Source organism: Mandrillus leucophaeus, unplaced genomic scaffold (genome assembly GCF_000951045.1).
Source record: "Mandrillus leucophaeus isolate KB7577 unplaced genomic scaffold, Mleu.le_1.0 Scaffold137, whole genome shotgun sequence".
Taxonomy (NCBI): Eukaryota; Metazoa; Chordata; class Mammalia; order Primates; family Cercopithecidae; genus Mandrillus; species Mandrillus leucophaeus.
The window spans coordinates 807,097-827,730 of NW_012101332.1; the positions used below are offsets into that span (position 1 = coordinate 807,097).

Here is a 20,634-nt window from a genome sequence, read left to right on the forward strand (position 1 = left end):
TTTTTTTTTTTTTTTTAAACCACCCTGCAAAGTAGGTCACCTGCTCCTCTTCCAGCTGCCTTTAAGATTCTTTGGAACAAGGCAGTTACTGTCCTTTGATTCTGAGGACATCTGCCTTTCTGGCCCTGAGGACCGCTAAGGGGGGCCAGGCAGGTCTGTGGAGGACACTGGCAGCCGTGTGGTCTGGGTCAGGTAGAAGCGAGGGGAGGGAACAGAGAGAGTGGGAGGAGGGGAGAGGAGATGAGGTGGAAAGGGCCAAGCAGTCGGAGCCCCTGTGTTGGGTCCCATCCTGGTTCAAGACTCTGAGCTGGTAAGTTTCAGACCATTTTAACGGGTATTCACTCGAATTTTAAAATAGACCATCCCCAGCCAGGCGCAGTGGCTCACTCCTGTAATCCCAGCACTTTGTGAGGCTGAGGTGGATCACCTGAGGTCAGGAGTTCAAGACCAGCCTGGCCAACATGGTGAAACTCTTTCTCTACTAAAAATACAAAAATTAGCCAGAACCCGCTTGAACCCAGGAGGCAGAGGTTGCAGTGAGCCAAGATCGTGCCACTGTACTCCAGCCTGGGTGACAGAGCAAGATTCTGTCTCAAAAAAAAAAAAAAAAAATAGGCCATCCCGGTTTGCATGGGGCCAGGAGAACCCAGCCTAGACAGCAGGCCCACATGTTGGTGGGCTGGGGTCTTTCTGAATAACGCAGTTTTTCTCCCCAGGGGTTGGCCGGAGACCTATGACATGAATACCTCGGAGCCCAAGACGGAGCAGGAAAGCATCACTCCTGGGGGCCGGCCCCCATACCGCAGCAATGCTCCCTGGCAGTGGAGCGGGCCCGCATCCCATAACTCTCTACCAGCCTCCAAGTGGGCCACTCCAACCACCCCTGGCCACGCCCAGTCCCTGAGCCGGCCCCCGAAGCAGACCCCCATAGTCCCCTTCCGGGAGTCCCAGCCACTGCACAGCAAGAGGTAAGCACCTGCGGGGGGAGGGGGGGGGGCAAACACTTCCCAATCCCCACCGGCCCACACCTGTCCTCCGCCCCTCCCTCTCTGCACTATTTCCTCCATCCTCTTCATCGCCTCAGGCTTTCGACCTTCCTTCTTATCCTTCTGTCTCCCTTGTTCCTTCCTCTCTCCTTCTCTTCAGCTTTCACCATGGGCCTCTTGTTTGGGACCCAGTGCTGGGGAGCTCAGCATCTGAGTTAGAAATTCACTATACTAAGTAGACGATTAAAGCTCTGCTTTTTTATGCTGGGCACAGTGGCTAACGCCTGTAATCCCAACATTGTGGGAGGTCAAGGCAGGAGCATTACTTGAGGCCAGGAGTTAGAGAGCTTGGGCAACATAGCGGAACCCTGACTCTATAAAAAACATTTATTAAAAATTAGCCAGGCGTGATGCACACCTGTGGTCCCAGCCACCCAAGAGGCTGAGGTGGGAGGATGGCTTGAGCCCAGGAGTTGGAGGCTGCAGTGAACTGTGATTGCACCACTGCACCCCAGACTGAGCAATACCTCATCTCTGAAAAAAAAAAAAAAAAGCCGGGCGCAGTGGCTCATCTCTGGAAAAAAAAAAAGCCGGGCACGGTGGCTCAAGCCTGTAATACCAGCACTTTGGGAGGCCGAGATGGGCGGATCACGAGGTCAGGAGATCGAGACCATCCTGGCTAACACGGTGAAACCCCGTCTCTACTAAAAAATACAAAAAACTAGCCGGGTGAGGTGGCGGGCGCCTGTAGTCCCAGCTACTCGGGAGGCTGAGGCAGGAGAATGGCGTAAACCCGGGAAGCGGAGCTTGCAGTGAGCTGAGATCTGGCCACTGCACTCCAGCCTGGGCGACAGAGCGAGACTCTGTCTCAAAAAAAAAAAAAAAAAAAAACTCTGTTATTTTTAAGGTGAAGGGACTGATAAGCACAAAATTTAGGACAGTGATTTCTTCCTGGAGGAGGCAGGGAAATGGAAGTGGGGAAGCCCACGGATAGATGTTATCACCGCCGTTCTAGTCCCGGGTTGGGTGGTACCTTAAGGGAGTTCGTTTTATGATGATGACAAATATAACTTATAGATACTCTTTTGAAGATATTATATATTAAAAGATAAAAAGAAAATTGTCCAAAAAAATGAAGGAATCCAACTTGCAGAGGGACATCTCGTCCCCGGGGGGCCAGAGGCGAGACTGGTCTTGGGCAGCCTGCAAAAGCTGTGGGTTGGGGGCAGCCGCAGTGGATCCGGGAAGAGGGGACCCAGGGGCATCCCAGCTTCTCTCACCCTGTGCTCAGCATCTTCCCCTTCATCCTGAGCAGTGGACAGCAGAAGGGATGTGGCTGGGCAGGGGAAAGGTCTGTCTGTCCGTCCGTCCGTCTGTCCATCTGTCTGTCCATCCTCCCAGGGCAGGGGTACCCTCCCACTCACCCTCTGCCTCCTTCCTCCCCTTGTCTCCTTCCAGGCCTGTCAGCTTCCCAGAAACCCCTTACACAGTATCACCAGCAGGGGCCGACAGAGTCCCTCCCTACCGACAGCCTTCTGGGAGCTTCTCCACCCCCGGCTCGGCCACCTACGTGAGATACAAGCCATCCCCAGAAAGGTCAGCCTCTCTCCATTCTTTTCATGTTAAAGGATCTGATGAAAACTGTGGCTCCTTCTTCCCCAGGAAATGCACACCCCCACAATTCTATTTGCCATTTTATGGTGTTTCTGGACCCCTGAAGGTCCTCAGAGGACCCAGCCCCATGGGGTGGTTATGTCTCATGTTTTGGAGCGAAACTGGGCCGGGCTGGGCAGGACCCATCGTTGGCTTTCCTTGCAGCACAAATGTGGTTCACCTGTCAAGGAAGAGCGTCCACCATCCAGCACGGCCACGCATCTAACTCTCTCCAGCCCTGAGTCCCTAGGACCCGGCTGCCAGCATTACCCAGTTTTCGAGATCTTTCAGGCTTCAGTTCTGCCCGCTTGCGTCCATCTGCAACCTGGCAGCCTGAGAGATCTCCCCAAACCCTCCATGACTCCCCAGTGTCCTCAGGATAAACTTGGCATTCAAGGCCCTTCAGGTTCTGGCTCCGGCTGAGCTTATTCCCCAGCTGCCTTCAGCCCTCGTGCCCTCTGTTCTTCCTCCGCCCCCAGGTCCCTGGGGCAGCCACATCAATCCCAGTCCTTGGGCCTGAGCCGTGGGCCTCATCCTGTGAATGTCCCCTTCCTCCTCCTCCCTGCAGTGGTCCTCCTCCTGAGCATCTCTGTCACCCATCCCACCTCCTTTCCCTGCTTTCTTGCCCAGGCCACCACAGTGGGCTTCCAGCCTTCATCTCACCTCCTCTGGTCTACCCTCCACTTAACAGCCAGAGAGATCTTTCTGTGTCTTTTTTTTTTTTTGAGACCGCTCTGTTGCCCAGGCTAGAGTACAGTGGCATGATCTTGGCTGACTGCAACCTCTGCCTCCCAGGTTCAAGTGATTCTCCTGCCTCAGCCCCCTGAGTAGCTGAGACTACAGGCTCCCGCCACCACACCCAGCTAATTTTTGTATTTTTATAGAGACGGAGTTTCACCATGTTGGCCAGACTGGTCTCAAACTCCTGACCTCAAGTGATCCGCCCGCCTCAGCTTCGCAAAGTGCTGGGATTACAAGTGTGAGCCCCCGCGCCCGGCCAGATCCTTCTATATCTGAACATGCCTGTCCCCTGCTCCAAACCCTCTCACCACTCCCAGAGCCCTCCGGACACAGCTTTGGCCCCTCCCTGTGGCCACCAAGGCGCCTGGCACCCTGCGAGTCTTGTGCAGTGCCACACGTCAGCCACACCAGCCACTCCCAGCTTCCTAGGGGGACTCTCTGCATTTCAGAGCCTTAATGGTATTCCTTCCTTGGCCTGAATGTGCTTCACACTCCTCACCCACACTCCCCCTGTCCTACCAACTCGAGCTTCTGTGTCCCTCTCCAGAACGCTTCTCTGAAGCTCCCTCTTGAGGCAAGGCGCTGCCCCCCAATTCCCTGTGTATTTCCTGACCATGGCCTTGAGCACTCTCCATCTTTATTAGCCAGCTAAGAGTGTGCGTGCTTGCGTACGTGCATGTGTATGCACCTGTAAGAGAGCGAGAAAGAGAGCTTAAGCGTGCTGTTCAAGACCTCCCATCACACAGTACAGAGTTCGACACATGGCTGATCTTTGGTATATATTGGATGAAAGGATAGAGTGAGCGGGTTTGTTAAAAATGAAACCACCTACCTTAAGACAAGGAATCAGGCCACTCAAACCAGTAGTTCTCAGTCTTTAGCAGGCATTGGAATCATCCAGAGGAGGACTTGTTAAAATACAGATTACTGGGCCTGAGCCCCGAATTTCTGACCTGGTAGGTTCGGGGTGCTGCACCAGGGACCATTCTCTGAGAGTCGCCACACTCATCCATTGTTAGATTCTAAGCCTCTTGTTCAACTGGGGAGACATACCCACTGTTTCTTCTTCTAGTGGCCACCGTTCAGCTTTCATTCAGCAAAGGTCTCAAGAGTTTTCTGGCATGCCAGGAGGAGTATCTGAGATACTCAGTTACGAGAGGGTTCTGTAGTCAGCACTTGCTGATCGTGATGGAGAGGATGGTAAAAACCACGTGCACTCTGATGAGCACTCTAATAGAGGAAGAGGGAACACAGCCCAGCCCTGGAGGTCTAGGCTGGCTGCCTGGAGGAGGTGACATCTGAACAAAATTTTGAGGGACCAATAGGAGTTTGCCACAGAGAGGAGAGAAAAAGTCATTCCAAACAGAGCAAAGGCCACAGACATGAACAAGCAAGATTAACATGGGAGAATCAGAGAGGAATCTGGTATGTGTGGGACACGGGGTGTGGGGGCACCCAGACGACAGCAGGGGCTGAGGTTGGTAATGGCAGTTAGTGCAACTTGCCAGTAACAAAGGTGCTGGCAGTGGTGTTACCAAAAGCTCTTGGGAACTGTTTTGTTTTTGTTTTTTTTTTTCCCCCTAAAATCTTGGTATCTCCCTTTATATTTTCTGTTAACTTTTTATTTTGTAATAATTATTGAGTCACAGGAAGTTGCCAAAAAAAGACACACAAGTGGCCGGGCACAGTGGCTCATGCCTGTAATCCCTGTACTTTGGGAGGCCAAGACGGGTGGATCATCTGAGGTCAGGAGTTCGAGACCAGCCTGGCCAACATGATGAAACCCCATGTCTACTAAAAATACAAAAAAATTAGCTGGGTGTGGTGGCACGCGCCTGTAATCCCAGCTACTCAGGAAACTGAGGTGAGAGAATCGCTTGAACCAGCTAGGTGGAGGTTGCAGTGAGCCAAGATTGTGCCACTGCACTCTAGCCTGGGCAACAAGAGCAAAAACTCCATCTCAAAAAAAAAAAACATACAGGGAGAAAGTCTTGTGAGCCTGAACCCTTCACGCAGCCTCCCCTATTGTTAACATCTTGTATGGTTATAACGCAATATCAAAGCAGGAGGTTGACATGGGTACAGGCCTGCAGCTTATTCGGAATTCACCAGTTATGCATGCACTCATTTGTGTGTGTGTGTGTCTATAGCTCTGCGCAATTTTATCACATGTGAAGTCTTGTGTAACCATCACAGGGTGCCTCATGCTATCCTTTTATAGCCACACCCATCTCCTCCCCCTATGCCTAACCCCTGGCATTCACCATTCATCTGTTCTGAGGCTCTTTTTTTTTTTTTTTGGACACACAGTCTCACTCTGTCAGCCAGGCTGGAGTGCAATGGCACGATCATAGCTCACTGAAGCCTCACTCTCCTGGGTACAAGCAGTCCTCCCATCTCAGCCTTGGAAGTAGCTAGGACTGCAGGCATGCACCACCACACCCAGCCAATTTTTCTTTTCTTTCATAGAGACAAGGTCTCACTGGGTTGCTGAGACTGGTCTTGAAGTCCTTGCCTCAAGCCATCCTCCCAGCTGGACGTCCCAAAGTGCTAGGATTACAGGCGTGAGCCACCGCACCCAGCCTGTCTTCTTTAATTGTTGTTATTTCATGATGAATGTTGGATAAAAGAAATTGGATGCACGTATGCTTCAGAGGTTGTCTTTTTCACTCAGCAGAATATCCTTAAGGTTCATCCACGTTATCGCGAGTCTCTGGTTCATTCATTGTGCTGTTTATTCCGTGGTCTGGATATACCACAGTGTAACCACTCACCCATCAAAAGACATTTGGGGGAGTGCATATTCAGGGCACTTTGAATCTATGCTCCTGGGCTGAAATGAAGTTTTTTTAAATATTAAAAATATATTTTTTAAAAAATTTAAAAAGAAAGACATTTGGGTAGTTTCCGAGTTTTGGCTATTATAAATATTCATGTGGTGAACATGTACATTCAGGCATACAGGTTTCTGCATGAAAATAAGTTTTCATTTCTCTGGGATAAATGCCCAGGAGTACAATTGCTTACCGTATGGTAAGTCCATTTTTAGTTTGAAAAGGAACTGCCAAACTGTTTTCCAGAGTGTCTGTATCATTTTACATTCCCACCAGCAGAGCGTGAGTGATCCGGGTCTCCACATCCTCACATTTGGCGTTGTCACTGTTTCTCATTTTAGCTATTTTGATAGGTGTGCAGTGATATCTCACTGTGATTTTAATTTGCATGTTCCTAATGGCTAAGGATGTTGAACACCTTTTCACGCCTTATTTGCCAGTCCTGTATCCTCTTCAGTGAAGTGCCTGTGCGTGTCTTTTGTGCGTCTTCTAATTGGATGCAATGGTGTTCAGTGTCTGAGAGTTCTTTGGACGTTCTAAATACAAGTCCTTTGTCAGATACGCGATTTGCAAATGTTTCCTCCCAGCCTTTAGTTTGTCTTTTTTACAGGGTCTTTCACAGAACGAAAGTTTTTTATTTTATTTTTTATTTTTATGCATTTAGTTATTTATTTTTTGAAACGAAGTCTTGCTCTGTTGCCCAGGCTGGAGTGCAGTGGTGCCATCTCGGCTCACTGCAACTTCTGCCTCCCAGGTTCAAGCGATTCTCATGCCTCAACCTCCCATGAAGCTGGGATTACAGGTACGCACAACCCTTCCAGCTAGTTTTTGTATTTTTAGTAGAGACAGGGTTTCGCCATGTTGGCCAGGCTGGTCTCAAACTCCTGGGCTAAAGTGATCCTCCTGCCTTGGCCTCCCAAAGTGCTGGGATTACAGGCATGAGCCACCACACCCGGCGTAAGTTTTTTTATTTTGATAAGGCTCAAATTATCTTTTTTTTTTTTTTTTTTAAATTTTATGGATCAGGTTTTTGGTGTTGTCTAAGAATTCTGCTCAGTGCTAGGTCCTAAAGATTTTCTCATTTTTTTTCTGGAAGTTTTACTGTTTTACATTTAAGTCCATGATCCATTTTGAGTTTGTTTTTATTTTTGTATAAGGTGAGAGGTTTAGGTTGAGGTTCCTTGATTGCCTATGGTTGTCTGATTTACTCCAGCGCTATTTATTGAAAAGGTTACCCCCCCCTCCACTGTACTGCTTTTGTTCCTTAAGGCAAAAAGTGCTTTTGTTCCTTAAGGCAAAAATGGGGGAGTGCAGAATTAATTGGATATCCTTGTGTGGATCTGTTTCTGAGTTCCATTGATCTCTATTCATGATCTCAGCGACTCCTCCCAGCAACTCCTTGAGGTGGGTAGTTTAATTACCCTCATTTTACGGAGGGAAAACTATAGCTCAGTGAGGTGAATTAACTTGGCTAAGGTCACTCTGCCATGATGTAACAGAGCCAAGATGAGAACCCAGGACTATGGTTCCAGAGGGCTGACCCTGACAGCACTTTGGGAGGCTGAGGTGGGAGGATTGCTTGGGCCCAGGCTGTCAAGGCTTCAGTGAGCCAGGTGTGCAACATTGCACTTCAGCCTGGGTGACAGACTGAGACTCTGTCCCAAAATAATTAATTAATTAAGAGGGAAGGGGCTGGGCTCCGTGGCTCAAGCCTGTAATCCTAGCACTTTGGGAGGCCGAGGTGGGTGGATCACGAGGTCAGGAGTTTGAGACCAGCCTGGCCAAGATGGTGAAACCCCGTCTGTACTAAAAATACAAAAGTTAGCCTGGGCGCGGTGGCAGGTGCCTGTAGTCCCAGCTACTCAGGAGGCTGAGGCAGGAGAATCACTTGAACCCGGGAGGCGGAGGTTGCAGTGAGCTGAGATCATGCCACTGCACTCCAGCCTGGGTGACAGAACAAGACTCTGTCTCAAAAAAAAAAAAAAAGGAAGGAAGGAACTGGATCACTTGCCCACCCCTCAACCCCTGGCAAGGTTACATTGCACCCCTGTGGCTGTGTTAACTGTCAGGATTTACTCAAGTCACGTTGACAGAGGGCTGGCTGCCAGAGTGGAATCTGGGCAAGCAGGAACAGAGAAGGTGATGACTGTTGGGGTGGCAGCCAACAAGGCTACATCATCTGACCATCATTTTGCCCAGGCATCCTGTCATTTACCTGTCTATTGTTCCATCGGTTGGTGTGTGAGACTGACAGAGCAGGCAGGAGCTCTGCCCTGTGAGGCTCCTGCCCACAGTCCTGTCTATCTTGGTGCTTTCCTCTGTGGCCAAAAGGGAAGCTCAAGCCAGCATCCCATAGCCCAACCCTGCTCCCCGTAAGGTGCCTCCCAGAGTTAGTACCTCCAGCTTCTGCGTGGAGACACCTGAAACCACAGCTAGTCAGCTCCTCCCAAAACCCCAAACCCTTTATCTATAAAGTGAGTTATCTTCCAGGAAGAGATAATTACTTTAAAATTACTCAGATGAGGTTAAAGACAGCAATTTTATCTTCTGTACTGCCAGAGATGTTTCCCCAGAGCTGTATGTGATGAGATTCTGGGATGTCCCGATTTCCAATCAGTTTGACCAAAATTGGACAGTGATAGACATGGTCCCAAATGGGATATGTTCAGCATCCCAATGAATGGCCAACACAGGTCAGTTTGCATTGGGATGATAAAAAGTCTTGTTAGTTGGGTGGGGCACAGTGGCTCACACCTATAATCCCAGCACTTTGGGAGGCCGAGGTGGGCAGTTGCAGGCAGATCACTTGAGGAGTTTGAGACCAGCCTGGCCAGTATGGTGAAACCCCATCTCTACTAAAAATACAAAAAACAGCTTGGCATCTTGGCGCGTGCCTGTCTTCCCTTGGGAGGCTGAGGCAAGAGAATATCGCTTGAACCCTGGAAGCGGAAGTTCGCGTCACTGCTGCCCTCCAACCTAAGCAAAAGGGCAAGACTCCGTCTCAAAAAACCAAAAGTCTTGTTAGCAAGAGAAGTACATGGTTGGATAAAGTACAGGTTGTCTGATTGGGGAGAGGAGCTGAGAGATGAAACAAGGTCAAATATGCCTGACGAAAGAGGAGGGTCTATCGATTAGGTTTAGCTGCATAGTATACAAAATAGTGGTTCTGACAAGATTGTTTCTTTCCCCACATTGACGGGAAACCAGGCCCCTCCTCCTTGATGTATCGCTGTCCTTGGCCTTTTGCCTCCTGGTTCAAGGTGGCTGTTCAAGCTGTAGCCTTGAGGAGGTGGTGAGGCAAAGGCACCCACAGCACACTGGTGAGGAGGCTTCGAGGCTGGAAGTCACGTGTGGCGCCTCCACTTTTATCTCATTGGCCAGAGCTGCAAGGGATCCTGGGACATGTAGTCTGGTGATCCAGTCTCATTGCTGCCCCAGATACAGTTGGGATTCTGTTACCAAGGAGGAAGGAGAGGCTAGTCATGGGGAGCAGCCTGCAGCGTCTGCCACTCAGACTTTCCGCTCTCCCCGGGCTCATCCTAGCCATTTTTCCTGAGTGCCGAGGATTTCACAGTGACTTTTTGGGAAAACTTGAGTAAGTGCATCAACACTCCGATCTCCAGCAAGGATGGAGCCACATTTTACCAGGCAGCTAGCCAGGTGTGAAGTCAGCTAGTAAGGTGAAGATTGCTTATAGTCAAAGTTGCTTTTGTAAAATCCCTTTGATTGCTGGAAGCTGGGCCCTCAGACTTTGAGAAAAGTAAGAATTCACGTTTTGTACATCCTGTGTTTGGGCTCTGTCTTCCTCTCCTGGAAGTGTCAGAGGTCAAGGTCTGGTTGAGGGCAAGGAGGATGGTGTGTTTTTTCGTGGCAAGTGAGTAGAGTTGAGTTTTCAGAGAGTGCAGTGCTCCTTGAAACACCCCTCTACTGTGCTCAGGGCGTTGAAGCCAGGGGGTTAGAGCAGGGTCTCTGTAGAGACAGTCCTGGCTTTGAGTTGGCAGGATGACCCTGAATAAGTCAATTACTTTCTCTTTGGCATCTTGGGGGATCCCAGTTTATGACCTCACCTCCCCCTGCCAGATCCTCCCAAGTTGAAAGTACAGGTGCCAGGAACCAACCAGGGCATTGCAATATCAACACTTTTTTTTGTTGGTTTTTTTTTTTTTTTTGAAATGGACTCTCACTCTGTCGTCCAGGCTGGAGCACAGTGGCACAATCTTGGCTCATTACAACCTGCAACCTCCACCTCCCGGGTTCAAGTGATTCTCCTGCCTCAGCCTCCCAAGTAGCTGGGACATCACAAGCACACACCACCACACCTGGCTAATTTTTGTATTTTTAGTAGAGACGGGGTTTTGCCATATTGGCCAGGCTGGTCTCAAACTCCTGAGCTCTAGTGATCCACCTGCCTTGGCCTCCCAAAGTGCTGGGATTACAGGCGTGAGCCACCACGCCTGGCTAATATCAACATTACTAATGGAGGCTCAGTAACTCCCCCAGAGCACAGGGCCTGTGTCAGTGAGGTACGTCTGACTGAAGCAACCAAACTTTGGCTCAAACATTGTAGGAATTTGTTATCTCACAGAAAAGGAAGTTCAGGAGCAGGGCAGGTTCCAGGGAGGGTGAACCCAGCTTCCTGACCACATTATCAAGGGCCAGATTCCTTCTGCCTCCTCTCTTCCACCATCAGAGTGGGCCTCACCTGCAGGCTGGTAGCAAGACGGCAGCCGCAGCTTGTGATGTTAAGTCTGGACCCAGCAGCATCTGGAGGGCAAAGAGAGGCCATCTTTTCTTGTCATCCCTCTTAGGAGCAAGGAGATTTCCCAGAAGCCTCTGGGCAGACTTACCCCGTTTCAGTCGACGGTGCTGGGTAACAGACACCGGAAAGTCTCTGTGGCTTCAATCAGCAAAGTTTATTTCTCGGCCCCTCCTCAGTTCCACTGCTGGTTGGCAGGGACCTCTCAGGACCCAGGCTCCCCAGGCAGCCAGCAACTCCCAGTCACTTCCCTGACAGCTCAGCTACGAGCGCTGGTCACATAACTCCATTCAGCCAGTCTCAAGGGACCCGGAAGTGTGTCCTGCCACCTGCTTGAAAGTGGAGAACTGGAAATGTTTTGTGGGCGTCTTAATAACTCTGACCTCCCTTCATGTCTCGTCAGTCAAAATTGTGTCACAGGCCTGTCTCTGAACCAACCTGAGGCAGGGAGAAGACTTTCTACCACAACCGACTGTGATCCAGGGAGGACTGGACATTAGGAAGTGTCTACAAGATTCACCCCATGGTTGTAGACAGGGCCGCTGGGGCTGGGCGTGGTGGCTCACACCTGTAGTCCCAGCGCTTTGGGAAGCTGAAGTAGGCAGATAGCTTGGGCCCAGGAGTTCAAGACCAGCCTGGGCAACATAGTGAAACCCATCTCTACAAAAAATACTAAAAATTAGCCGGGCATGGTAACATGCACCTATAGTACCAGCTACTCAGGAGGCTGAGTTGGGAGGATCGCTTGAGCTGGGAGGCAGAGGTTGCAGTGAGCTGAGATTATGCCACTGCACTCCAGCCTGGTTGACAAAGCGAGACCCCGTTTCAAAAAAAAAAAAAAGAATGCCACTGGGATATGAGGGCACAGTGAGAGCCTTCTACCACCACCTCCCTTAAATCCTAGCCTTGCCTGTGAGTGTGTGAAGCCGGCCTCCAGGAGGACCTCTGTCTAGGGGATAACTTTATTCCATCCACTCCCCAACCCTATGAGGTAGAAAATGTTACCTCGTGAGCTGACCATGGTAGAACAGGCAGAGTTCTAGCCCATCAGCCAGGTGTCCCAAGTTACCATGTGTCAGGAGTCAGCCCATGGCTAAACACTGGGCATGACGGGGCATCCTTCAGTCCTGAGAAGGGCTTACTGTTATTGCCTCTTGACAGCTAAGGAAACTGAGGCTCGGGGCTAGGAAGTGGCTGCATCTGTCTAAGCAAGAGGCCATGGTGAGGTCTGAAGCCCCAATTGCCCAACTCGGGGCCTGCTGCACCCATGAGTGCTTCCCTAGCCTGCTGTCTCCATCAGAAAGCAAGGCAGCCCGAGATAAGCCTGGGGCAGTAGCTGCTGGGGACGTTCACCCCATGTCACAGCCAGAAAACAGGACCCCTGAGAGGAGCCCAGGGGTAGGGCTGTCGGCCCAAGCGGCCTCTGCCCCCTCCTTCCCCGAGGAACCCGCCTTGCCCCACCACCACCAGCTCCCTGGCAGGCTTCCCAGGCGAGACTCTCATCCTGGACCCGCAGCTAATAGCACGTTTCCAGGCTTACTCATCCAGCCTTGCTAACAGCTTTCTCTCTGTCATCCACGGCGGAGCCTCCCATGTGTCTAAAACCCCACTGACAAGCAAGGCTGAGGCTCAGGTGGTTTTCGACACAGGCTGGTCTTTCACCCTGGGCACGTCTCCTCTCGTCCCCTGCAGGTACACAGCTGCCCCACACCCCCTGCTATCTCTTGATCCCCACTTCAGCCACGATGGGACGTCCAGCGGCGACTCGTCTTCCGGCGGCCTGACAAGCCAGGAGAGCACCATGGAACGCCAGAAGCCAGGTAGGGCCCCCACCAGCTACTGTGCCCACCCGCCCACCTCACTCCACAGGACCTCTTACTTAGAGCTTGACAGGCGACACTCCCCCTCCTGTCAGTGACAGATAAAACACGAAAGAAAGCTGTAAGCGCCACGTGTAAGACTAGAGAGGGCACCCAGGAGAGCAGCGGAACCAGGGAGCGAGATCCTTATCCGTCCAGACGAGGCATCGGCAGGTTGCGTCTGCTCCCGCTGATAAGGCCGGAGCCGGCGTGCAGCTGTGTGACACAGAGCTGGGAGCCACCAGGGAAGGTAGCTGGAAAAGATTAAGCATGGTGCTCTCAGGAGCAGGACTGACTGCGTCCTGTGGCTTTTCATTACATAAACCCTCCTATGTTGTTTTCAACTTTTATGGACATACAGCACATGTTAAGAACCCACATGGCTGGGCGCAGGGGCTCACGCCTATAATCCCAGCGCTTTAGGAGGCCGAGGTGGGAGGATCATCTGAGGTCAGCAGTTCGAGACCAGCCTGGCCAACACGGTGAAACCCTATCTCTACTGAAAATACAAAAACTACCCGGGCATGGTGGCACGTGCCTGTAGTCCCAGCTACTCGGGAGGCTGAGGCAGGAGAATCGCTTGAACCTGGGAGGCGGAGGTTGCAGTGAGCCGAGATCGTGCCACTGCACTCCAGCCTGGGTGACAAAGCAAGACTTTCTCATAAAAAAGAGGCCAGGCCAAGGCAGGTGGATCATTTGAGGTCAGGAGTTCGAGGCCAGCCTGACCAACATGGTGAAACTCTGTCTCTACTAAAAATACAAAAATTAGCCAGGTGTGGTGGTACATGCCTGTAATCCCAGCTACTGGGGAGGCTGAGGCAGGAGAATTGCTTGAACCTAGGAGGCAGAGGTTGCATTGAGCCGAGATTGATGCACTCCAGCCTGAGCGACAGAGCAAGACTCCATCTCAAAAAAAGAAAAGAGAAGAGTCCACATGATGAGTGCACAGCCTGATAATCTATCGCAGAGTGGACACACCCGGGCGGGAAACAGAACATGGCTAGCCTCCCCAAACGCCCATTCCCCTCCCAGTTAGTATCCCCAAAGGAACCCTGTCCTACTTCTCATAGCCTGAGCTTTGCCTGGTTTTGGATTTCATGGAATACAGAATCACACTGTGTCTATTTTGTGTATGTGTGTCTGGTTTCTGTCACTCAGTGTTACACTGGTGACAGCCAGCCCTGTGAATGCACAGTGTATCGCAGTATCTGAGCGGTATCCCCGGTTGTCTGAATGAGCCACAGTGTATTGCCACATCCTGGTGTTGATAGACATTTGGGTTGTTTACAGTTGGGACTGCCTAGAGCAGTGTTGCTGGGAACATTCTTGTGCCTGTCTTTTGATGAACATATGCTCACATTTCTGTAGGGTATACACCTGGGAGTGAAATTTCTAGGTCATATGTTTAACTTTTTTATTTTATTTTGTTGTATTATTATTTATTTTTTTGAGACAGAGTCTCACTCTGTTGCCCAAGCTGGAGTGCGGTGGCGCAATCTCAGCTCACTGCAACCTCCGCCTCCCAGGCTCAAGCGATTCTCCTGCCTCAGCCTCCCGAGTAGCTGAAACCACAGGCATGCGCCACCACTCCCGTCTAATTTTGTATTTTTAATAGAAACAGGGTTTCAACATGTTGCCCAGGCTGGTCTTGAACTCCTGACCTCAAGTGATCCACCCGCCTCAGCCTCCCAAAGTGCTGAGATTACAGGTGTGAGCCACCGCACAGGGCCAGTATGTTTAACTTTATAAGAACATGCCAAACTGTTTCCCAAAATGACAAAGCATCTTATACTCTGTCTAGCAACATGTGAGAGTTCTAGTTGCTCTATGCCCTCACTAGCCTCTGTGTTTCATTTATTCCAATGGGCAGGTGGTGCCATCACATTGTGGTTTTATTTATTATTTTTTAAAAACATTTTTTGTAGAGACATGGTCTTGCCAAGTTGCCCAGGCTGGTCTCGAACTCCTGGGCTCAAGTGATCCTCCTACCTCGGCCTCCCAAAGTGGTGCTGGGATTACAGGCACGAGCCACCGCACCTGGCTGACATTGTGTTTGTAATTTGCGTTTTTCTGAAGACTGCTGAGATTGAGCATCTTCTCAATGTTTCTTCCCCATTATTAATCAAGTTGTGAACTACTCAGATGAATATTTTAAACATAATTCCATAGAACAAACCTGTAGCCCCTTTGAAGTCTGAGAACTAGCAGTTGAATGGGCAAGATGGATTCAGAAGGAAGCAAACAAATAAGCAATGTTAGAAAGCGGTGACGTCAGAGTGGGAGGGGTGGAGATGTCCTCTTAGGGAGTGTTTGAGAATTTCCAGGCAGCTGGCAGAGCTGACCCCATCAGCACACCAGCTCTCCCAGCTGCTGTGGGGTATGGAAGAGGCTGCATGCCCCAAGATTCGTGGCCTGGAGAATTCCTTAGTGTCTCAGCCCATGGTTCTCTTAAACCAGAGACAATGTCACACCTATAATCCCAGCACTTTGGAAGGCCGAGGGGGGCGCGGATCACCTGAGGTCGGGAGTTCGAGACCAGCCTGGCCAACTTGGTGAAACCCCGTCTCTACTAAAAATACAAATATTAGCCAGGTGTGATGGTGCATGCCTGTAATCCCAGCTACTCGGGAGGCTTAGGCAGGAGAATCACTTGAACCAGGGAGGCAGAGGTTGCAGTGAGCTGAGATCGTGCCATTGCACTCCAGCCTGGGTAACGAGAGAGAAACTCTGTCTCAAAAAAAAAAAAACAAAAAACAAACTAGAGACAGTGGTTGGGCTTCAGGGAAGCAGGTGGAACTGCTGGGGCCTCAGCCTCTTTGCTGCCTCCAGGGCGTGCGTGGTTTGCTCCTGTCCTCAGCACACTTAATCATGCCTGTCACTGCCCCTAATTCTGTCATCTTTGCTCCAAGACAGATAGATTTGGATCCCTTTTTTCCTTTTTCCTCACCAAGTTCAGAAAAAGAGAAAAGTGTTGCTTGGCTATTTTATTACACACCAAAGTACAAAATGGGGAGGAAATGTTTCCCGCATACACCATGGGCCCCAGATAAGAAACTCACTGTTGCCCTTCCCTTCCCTCTTCCGTCTCCTGGAGCTTGGCTCCCCACTCACTTCCTTGACCTTGTTATAGTTGACTCCTAAAGTTGCTGCTGCCACACACACACACGCCCACACAGATCAGGGAAATCTGTTTAGAAATCATCGTGAGGCCGGGCGCGGTGGCTCACGCCTATAATCCCAGCACTTCAGGAGGCAGAGGCAGGTGGATCACTTGAGGTCAGGAGTTCAAGACCAGCCTGACCAACATAATGAAACCCCACCTCTACCAAAAATACAAAAATTAGCTGGCATGCACCTGTAATCCCAGCTACTCAGGAGGCTGAGGCAGGAGAATCGCTTGAACCCAGGAGATAGAGGTTGCAGTGAGCTGAGACCGTGCATTGCATTCCTCGGAGACAGACTAGGACTCCGTCTAAAAAATAAAAAAAGAAATCAATGTGAGGTCTAGAATGTATTCAAGACCCAGAAAAAAGGTCGGGCACAATGGCTCACACCCATAATCCTAGCACTTTGGGAAGCTAAGGTGGGAGGATTGCTTGAGGCTAGAAGTTCGAAAGCAGCCTGGGCAACTTAGCGGGACTCTGCCTCTACAAAAAAAAAAACATAGCTAGGTGTGGCAGTGCGCACCTATGGTCCCAGCTGCTCAAGAGACTGAGGGGTAAGGATGGCTGCAGCTTGAGGCTGCAGTGAGCCGTGATCCACTACACTGTAGCCTGGGCGACAGAGCAACACCGTCTCAAAAAAAAAAAAAAGGTAGTTCACTGCAGATGGCAAGGATCAGGCTTCGCAGCAAATGTGGGGGTTTGCCCAGCCCCGATGGAGCGAGCCATCCTAATAACAGCCGCACGGTTTTGTGGACTGTCCGGTGTGCAGCGCTGCACATGCGTTCGTGTTTAGTCGTCTCAGGAACGCGCCAGAGTAGGCACTGCGACTGCCCCTGGTCAGAGAGGAGGACGATGAGGCACAGAAAGGTTGTCACTTGTCCCAGGTCACTAAGCGGGTTATGAACGGAGCCCTGTTGGGTCCCAGGACCCCCCCCGTAAGCTCCACCCACAACCCCTTACCCACAGAGTGTGAGCGTTTCCCAGGCCTCAGAGCACCCAGGGTGGGAAGGTGCCTCCAGGGTCACTGGCTGCCCTGAGACTGTGCCTGGCCCAGGGTTTTAGCGTATCTCTCACGCTGTCCCCTGCCCAGCATGTCGAGGTTGCGGTAGGAAGGCCAGCAGGTCACTAAGGGCTGATCCAGAGAACCAGGATCAGGGCCTGCTGAGGGCAGAGCTGGGGCAGGAGAATGCAGGGGCAGCCAGGATGGCGAGGAAGCTGGCCTTCCACCTGTGCATGCATTCAACTGATGATGCCACCAGGCTAGGCGCCAGGGATACCGGGTGAGCCCGGCAGGCATGTTTTCTGTCTTCTTGGAGCTGACAGTCTGGTGGGAGAATTGGATAATAACAGGGACACGATGATGATGAAACATCAACAGTAATGCTGAGTGTAATGTGGAAACTAGGCCGGGCGTGGTGGCTCACGCCTGTAATCCCAGCACTTTGGGAGGCCAAGGCGGGAGGATCACTTGAGGTCCAGAGTTCGAGAGCAGCCTGGCCAACATGGTGAAACCCCGTCTCTACTAAAAATACAAAAATTCGCTGGATGGGGTGGCAGGTGCCTGTAATCCCAGCTACTCAGGAGGCTGAGGCAGGAGAATCACTTGAACCCGGGAGGCGGAGGTTGCAGTGAGCCGAGATTGTGCTGCTGCACTCCAGCCTGGGCAACAGAGCAAGTCTCTGTCTCAAACAAACAAACAAAAAAGTGGAAACTGTCATAGCCTGCAGAAAGACATTGACAGGGTTTGGGGGGCATCTCTGAGCAAATCACATTTCAGGTGAGGCTGGAACAATGCGAAGAAGTCAGTGGGAATGAGAACATTCCAGGGAAAGTGAACAGCTAGTCAGAGACCCTGAGGTGGTGGCGACGAGGCCCATGTGTCAGGGAGGGAACGGCGGCAGAGTATGTGGAGCCTCGTGGGCCACAGGGAGGCCATTGTCCTGTACTGAGAGTGGGACAGGAGCCGCAGGTCTCAGTCTTCTGTGCAGAGGAGGGGCAGGATCTGACTCGGGTGTTCCCAGGGCCCCCCTGGCTACAGATTACTGTCAGGTGGGGTGAGAGCAGGACCAGGTGGGGACAGAGGAAGGGGGAGATACGCGGTTCTGGATATAGTATTTTAAAGGCAGCGTTAACCAAATTTCCTGATGATGCCTAGTTGTGGGCATGAGAGAAGTCAAGGATGCCACAGGGGTTTTGGCCACAGCAGCTGAAAGGAGAAGTCATGAACTGAGCAGGAAAACCGTGGGAGACGCAGGTTTGGGGGAAGGTACAGCCCTTGACCTTGGCCTTAGCCATGTTCGGTGAGAGTGCCCGACAGATACCCAAGTGGAGATGCTGCAGGGCATCTGAGTTCGAGTCTCAAGTCAGGGGCAGAGGTCAGCCCAGAGGCAGAGCGCTGGAGTTGTCTGTGGTTTTTGAGGCCGGATGTGACTGCCATGGGCTCTGCTCTGTATAAATGTGGTTTCCCAGCGTGACTGCCTGCCTCCCAGGGAACCAGCACCTTCTGGGCATATAAAGATGTCCCAAAGAGGTAAACCATCAACGGAGGCAGGGCAGGTGGACAAAGAGGCCAGCCTCCCCACTTTCTCGCATCCATGGTTCCCCAGTGAAAGCCACACAGGCAGTGACAGCCACACAGGCAGTGACACCCTCAACTGAGACTAGACGACGTCCAGCCAGGTCATTCTCTGCAGTGGCCCTGAGTGCTCTGCCCGGTCACCCAGGCCACCTTCCCCAGCAGGAACCTGGGCCCAAGAGTACCCTGGGCTTGCACCGGAGGTGGCAGTGTTGTGGTTGTGGGCTCAGGGGTCCCACAGGGCCTGGTGGGCAGTTCTGAGTCGGGCATGTGCTTGGTGTGTGGCCTCAGCAGTGACCTCCTCCCCGTCAGCCTCAGGTCCCACTCCTATAGTGGACATCCTAGGTGTCTCTCCTTCCAGGGCAGTTTGGGGGGTGTCCAGTGAGATAATGCCGGCCAAGTCCACGGCCCATCATTAGAACAAGGCCTCCTCCTACTGGGCACTCACTCTCTACCACTGCCAGCATTGCTGTTGTTGGTGAAACCCAGGAAGGAGGCAGGGCTTGACAGCACAGGCGCTAAACCAGGCCAGCCTGAGCCCCACGTCCTGCCTGGCCCTTTCCTACTGTGTGACCTTGGACCAGCTGCTTAACTTCCCCGAGGCTTGTTCCACATCTATTGGAGATGCTCCTGATACGCACTTCACAGTGGTAGTGGGAGGATACATCAGGGTGATATATGCAGAATGCTTACGATAGCGCCTGACACAGAACACTCACTTAATGGGAATTATCATTATGTTAATGATCTTGAATACCGTAGCGATCAAAAGTCAGCTTTGGGGTTAAACCACCAGCGTTCAGCTTCTCAGTTAGTGCATTTGTAATTTCCGTAGATAATATCTAAATGCCCTCCACTGGGGGTGGTCTATATATATATATATATTTTTTTTTTTTTTTTTTTTTTTTTTTTTGAGGCAGAGTCTTGCTCTGTTGCCCAAGCTGGAGTGCAGTGGCACAATCTCGGCTCAATGCAACCTCCGCCTCCCAGATTCAAGTGATTCTCCTGCCTCAGCCTCCCAAGTAGCTGGGACTACAGGCATGTGCCATCACACCCAGCTAATTTTTTTATATTTTTAGGAGAGACAGGGTTTCACCATGTTGGTCAGGCTGGTCCTGAACTCCTGACCTCAAATGATCCCCTGACCTTGGCCTCCCAAAGTGTTGTTATTACAGGCATGAGCCTGTATTTTGGCGCCTGGCCAATTATTTTTTTTAAGGTCATCAAGATACTCGGTTCAGGCATACTGACTAGGCTGGAGAGGTTAAACCAGTTGACATCCACAGCAGCTGCTACTCTTTTTTTTTTTGAAACAGAGTCTTGCTCAGTCGCCAGGCTGGAGTACAGGGGCGCGATCTCAGCTCACTGCAGCCTCCTCCTCCCAGGTTCAAGCGATTCTTTTGCCTCAGCCTCCTGAGTAGCTGGGACTACAGGTGCACACCACCACGCCCAGCAATTTTTTTTTTTTTTTTTTTTTTTAGTAGAGATGGGCTTTTACCATGTTGGACAGGATGGTCTCAAACTCTTGACCTCATGATCTACCCACCTCAGCCTCCGAAAGTGCTGGGATTACAGGCGTGAGCCACTGCGCCCTGCCTGACATCCACAGCAGCCGCTACTCTTAAACCCGCTTCACCTTTGGACCAGCAATTCCACTAGTAGAACTCTCTGTCCCACACACAATCCTACACTTGCTCAAAGTCGCATGTAGAGGGAAGGCCATTGCAAGACTGTTGAAGCTAATGTAAATATCCATCAGTAGGAAACTGGCAGGTCATTGATGTATATTCACTTGGTGCAATACTCTTAGGGTAACATCACGTTCAATTATGTGAAGACCTATGGTGAAGATATAAAGAGAAAAGCAAATATAGATATATCACAAAGTGAAAAATTAAGTTGTAGGACAGTGTTTATTATGAAAAGTATGGGCCAGGCACAGTGGCTCACACCTGTAATCGCAGCACTTTGGGAGATGGAGGTGGGTGGATCACAAGGTCAGGAATTCGAGACCAGCCTGGCCAAGATAGTGAAACCCTGTCTCTACTAAAAATACAAAAATTAGC

At 51.0% G+C, this 20,634-nt stretch overlaps 1 protein-coding gene across 1 annotated transcript in view; it reads left to right on the forward strand.

Annotated features, from left to right (window-relative positions):
- The window catches only part of SIPA1L3 (signal-induced proliferation-associated 1 like 3), a 381,648-nt gene that overhangs the window by 302,035 nt on the left and 58,979 nt on the right, over positions 1-20,634 (forward strand). Inside the window, exons 11-13 of the mRNA XM_011973395.1 lie at positions 717-968; positions 2,445-2,582; positions 12,663-12,790. Of these exons, the coding sequence (XP_011828785.1) occupies positions 717-968; positions 2,445-2,582; positions 12,663-12,790 (518 nt within the window). The remainder of the gene's footprint in view (positions 1-716; positions 969-2,444; positions 2,583-12,662; positions 12,791-20,634) is intronic.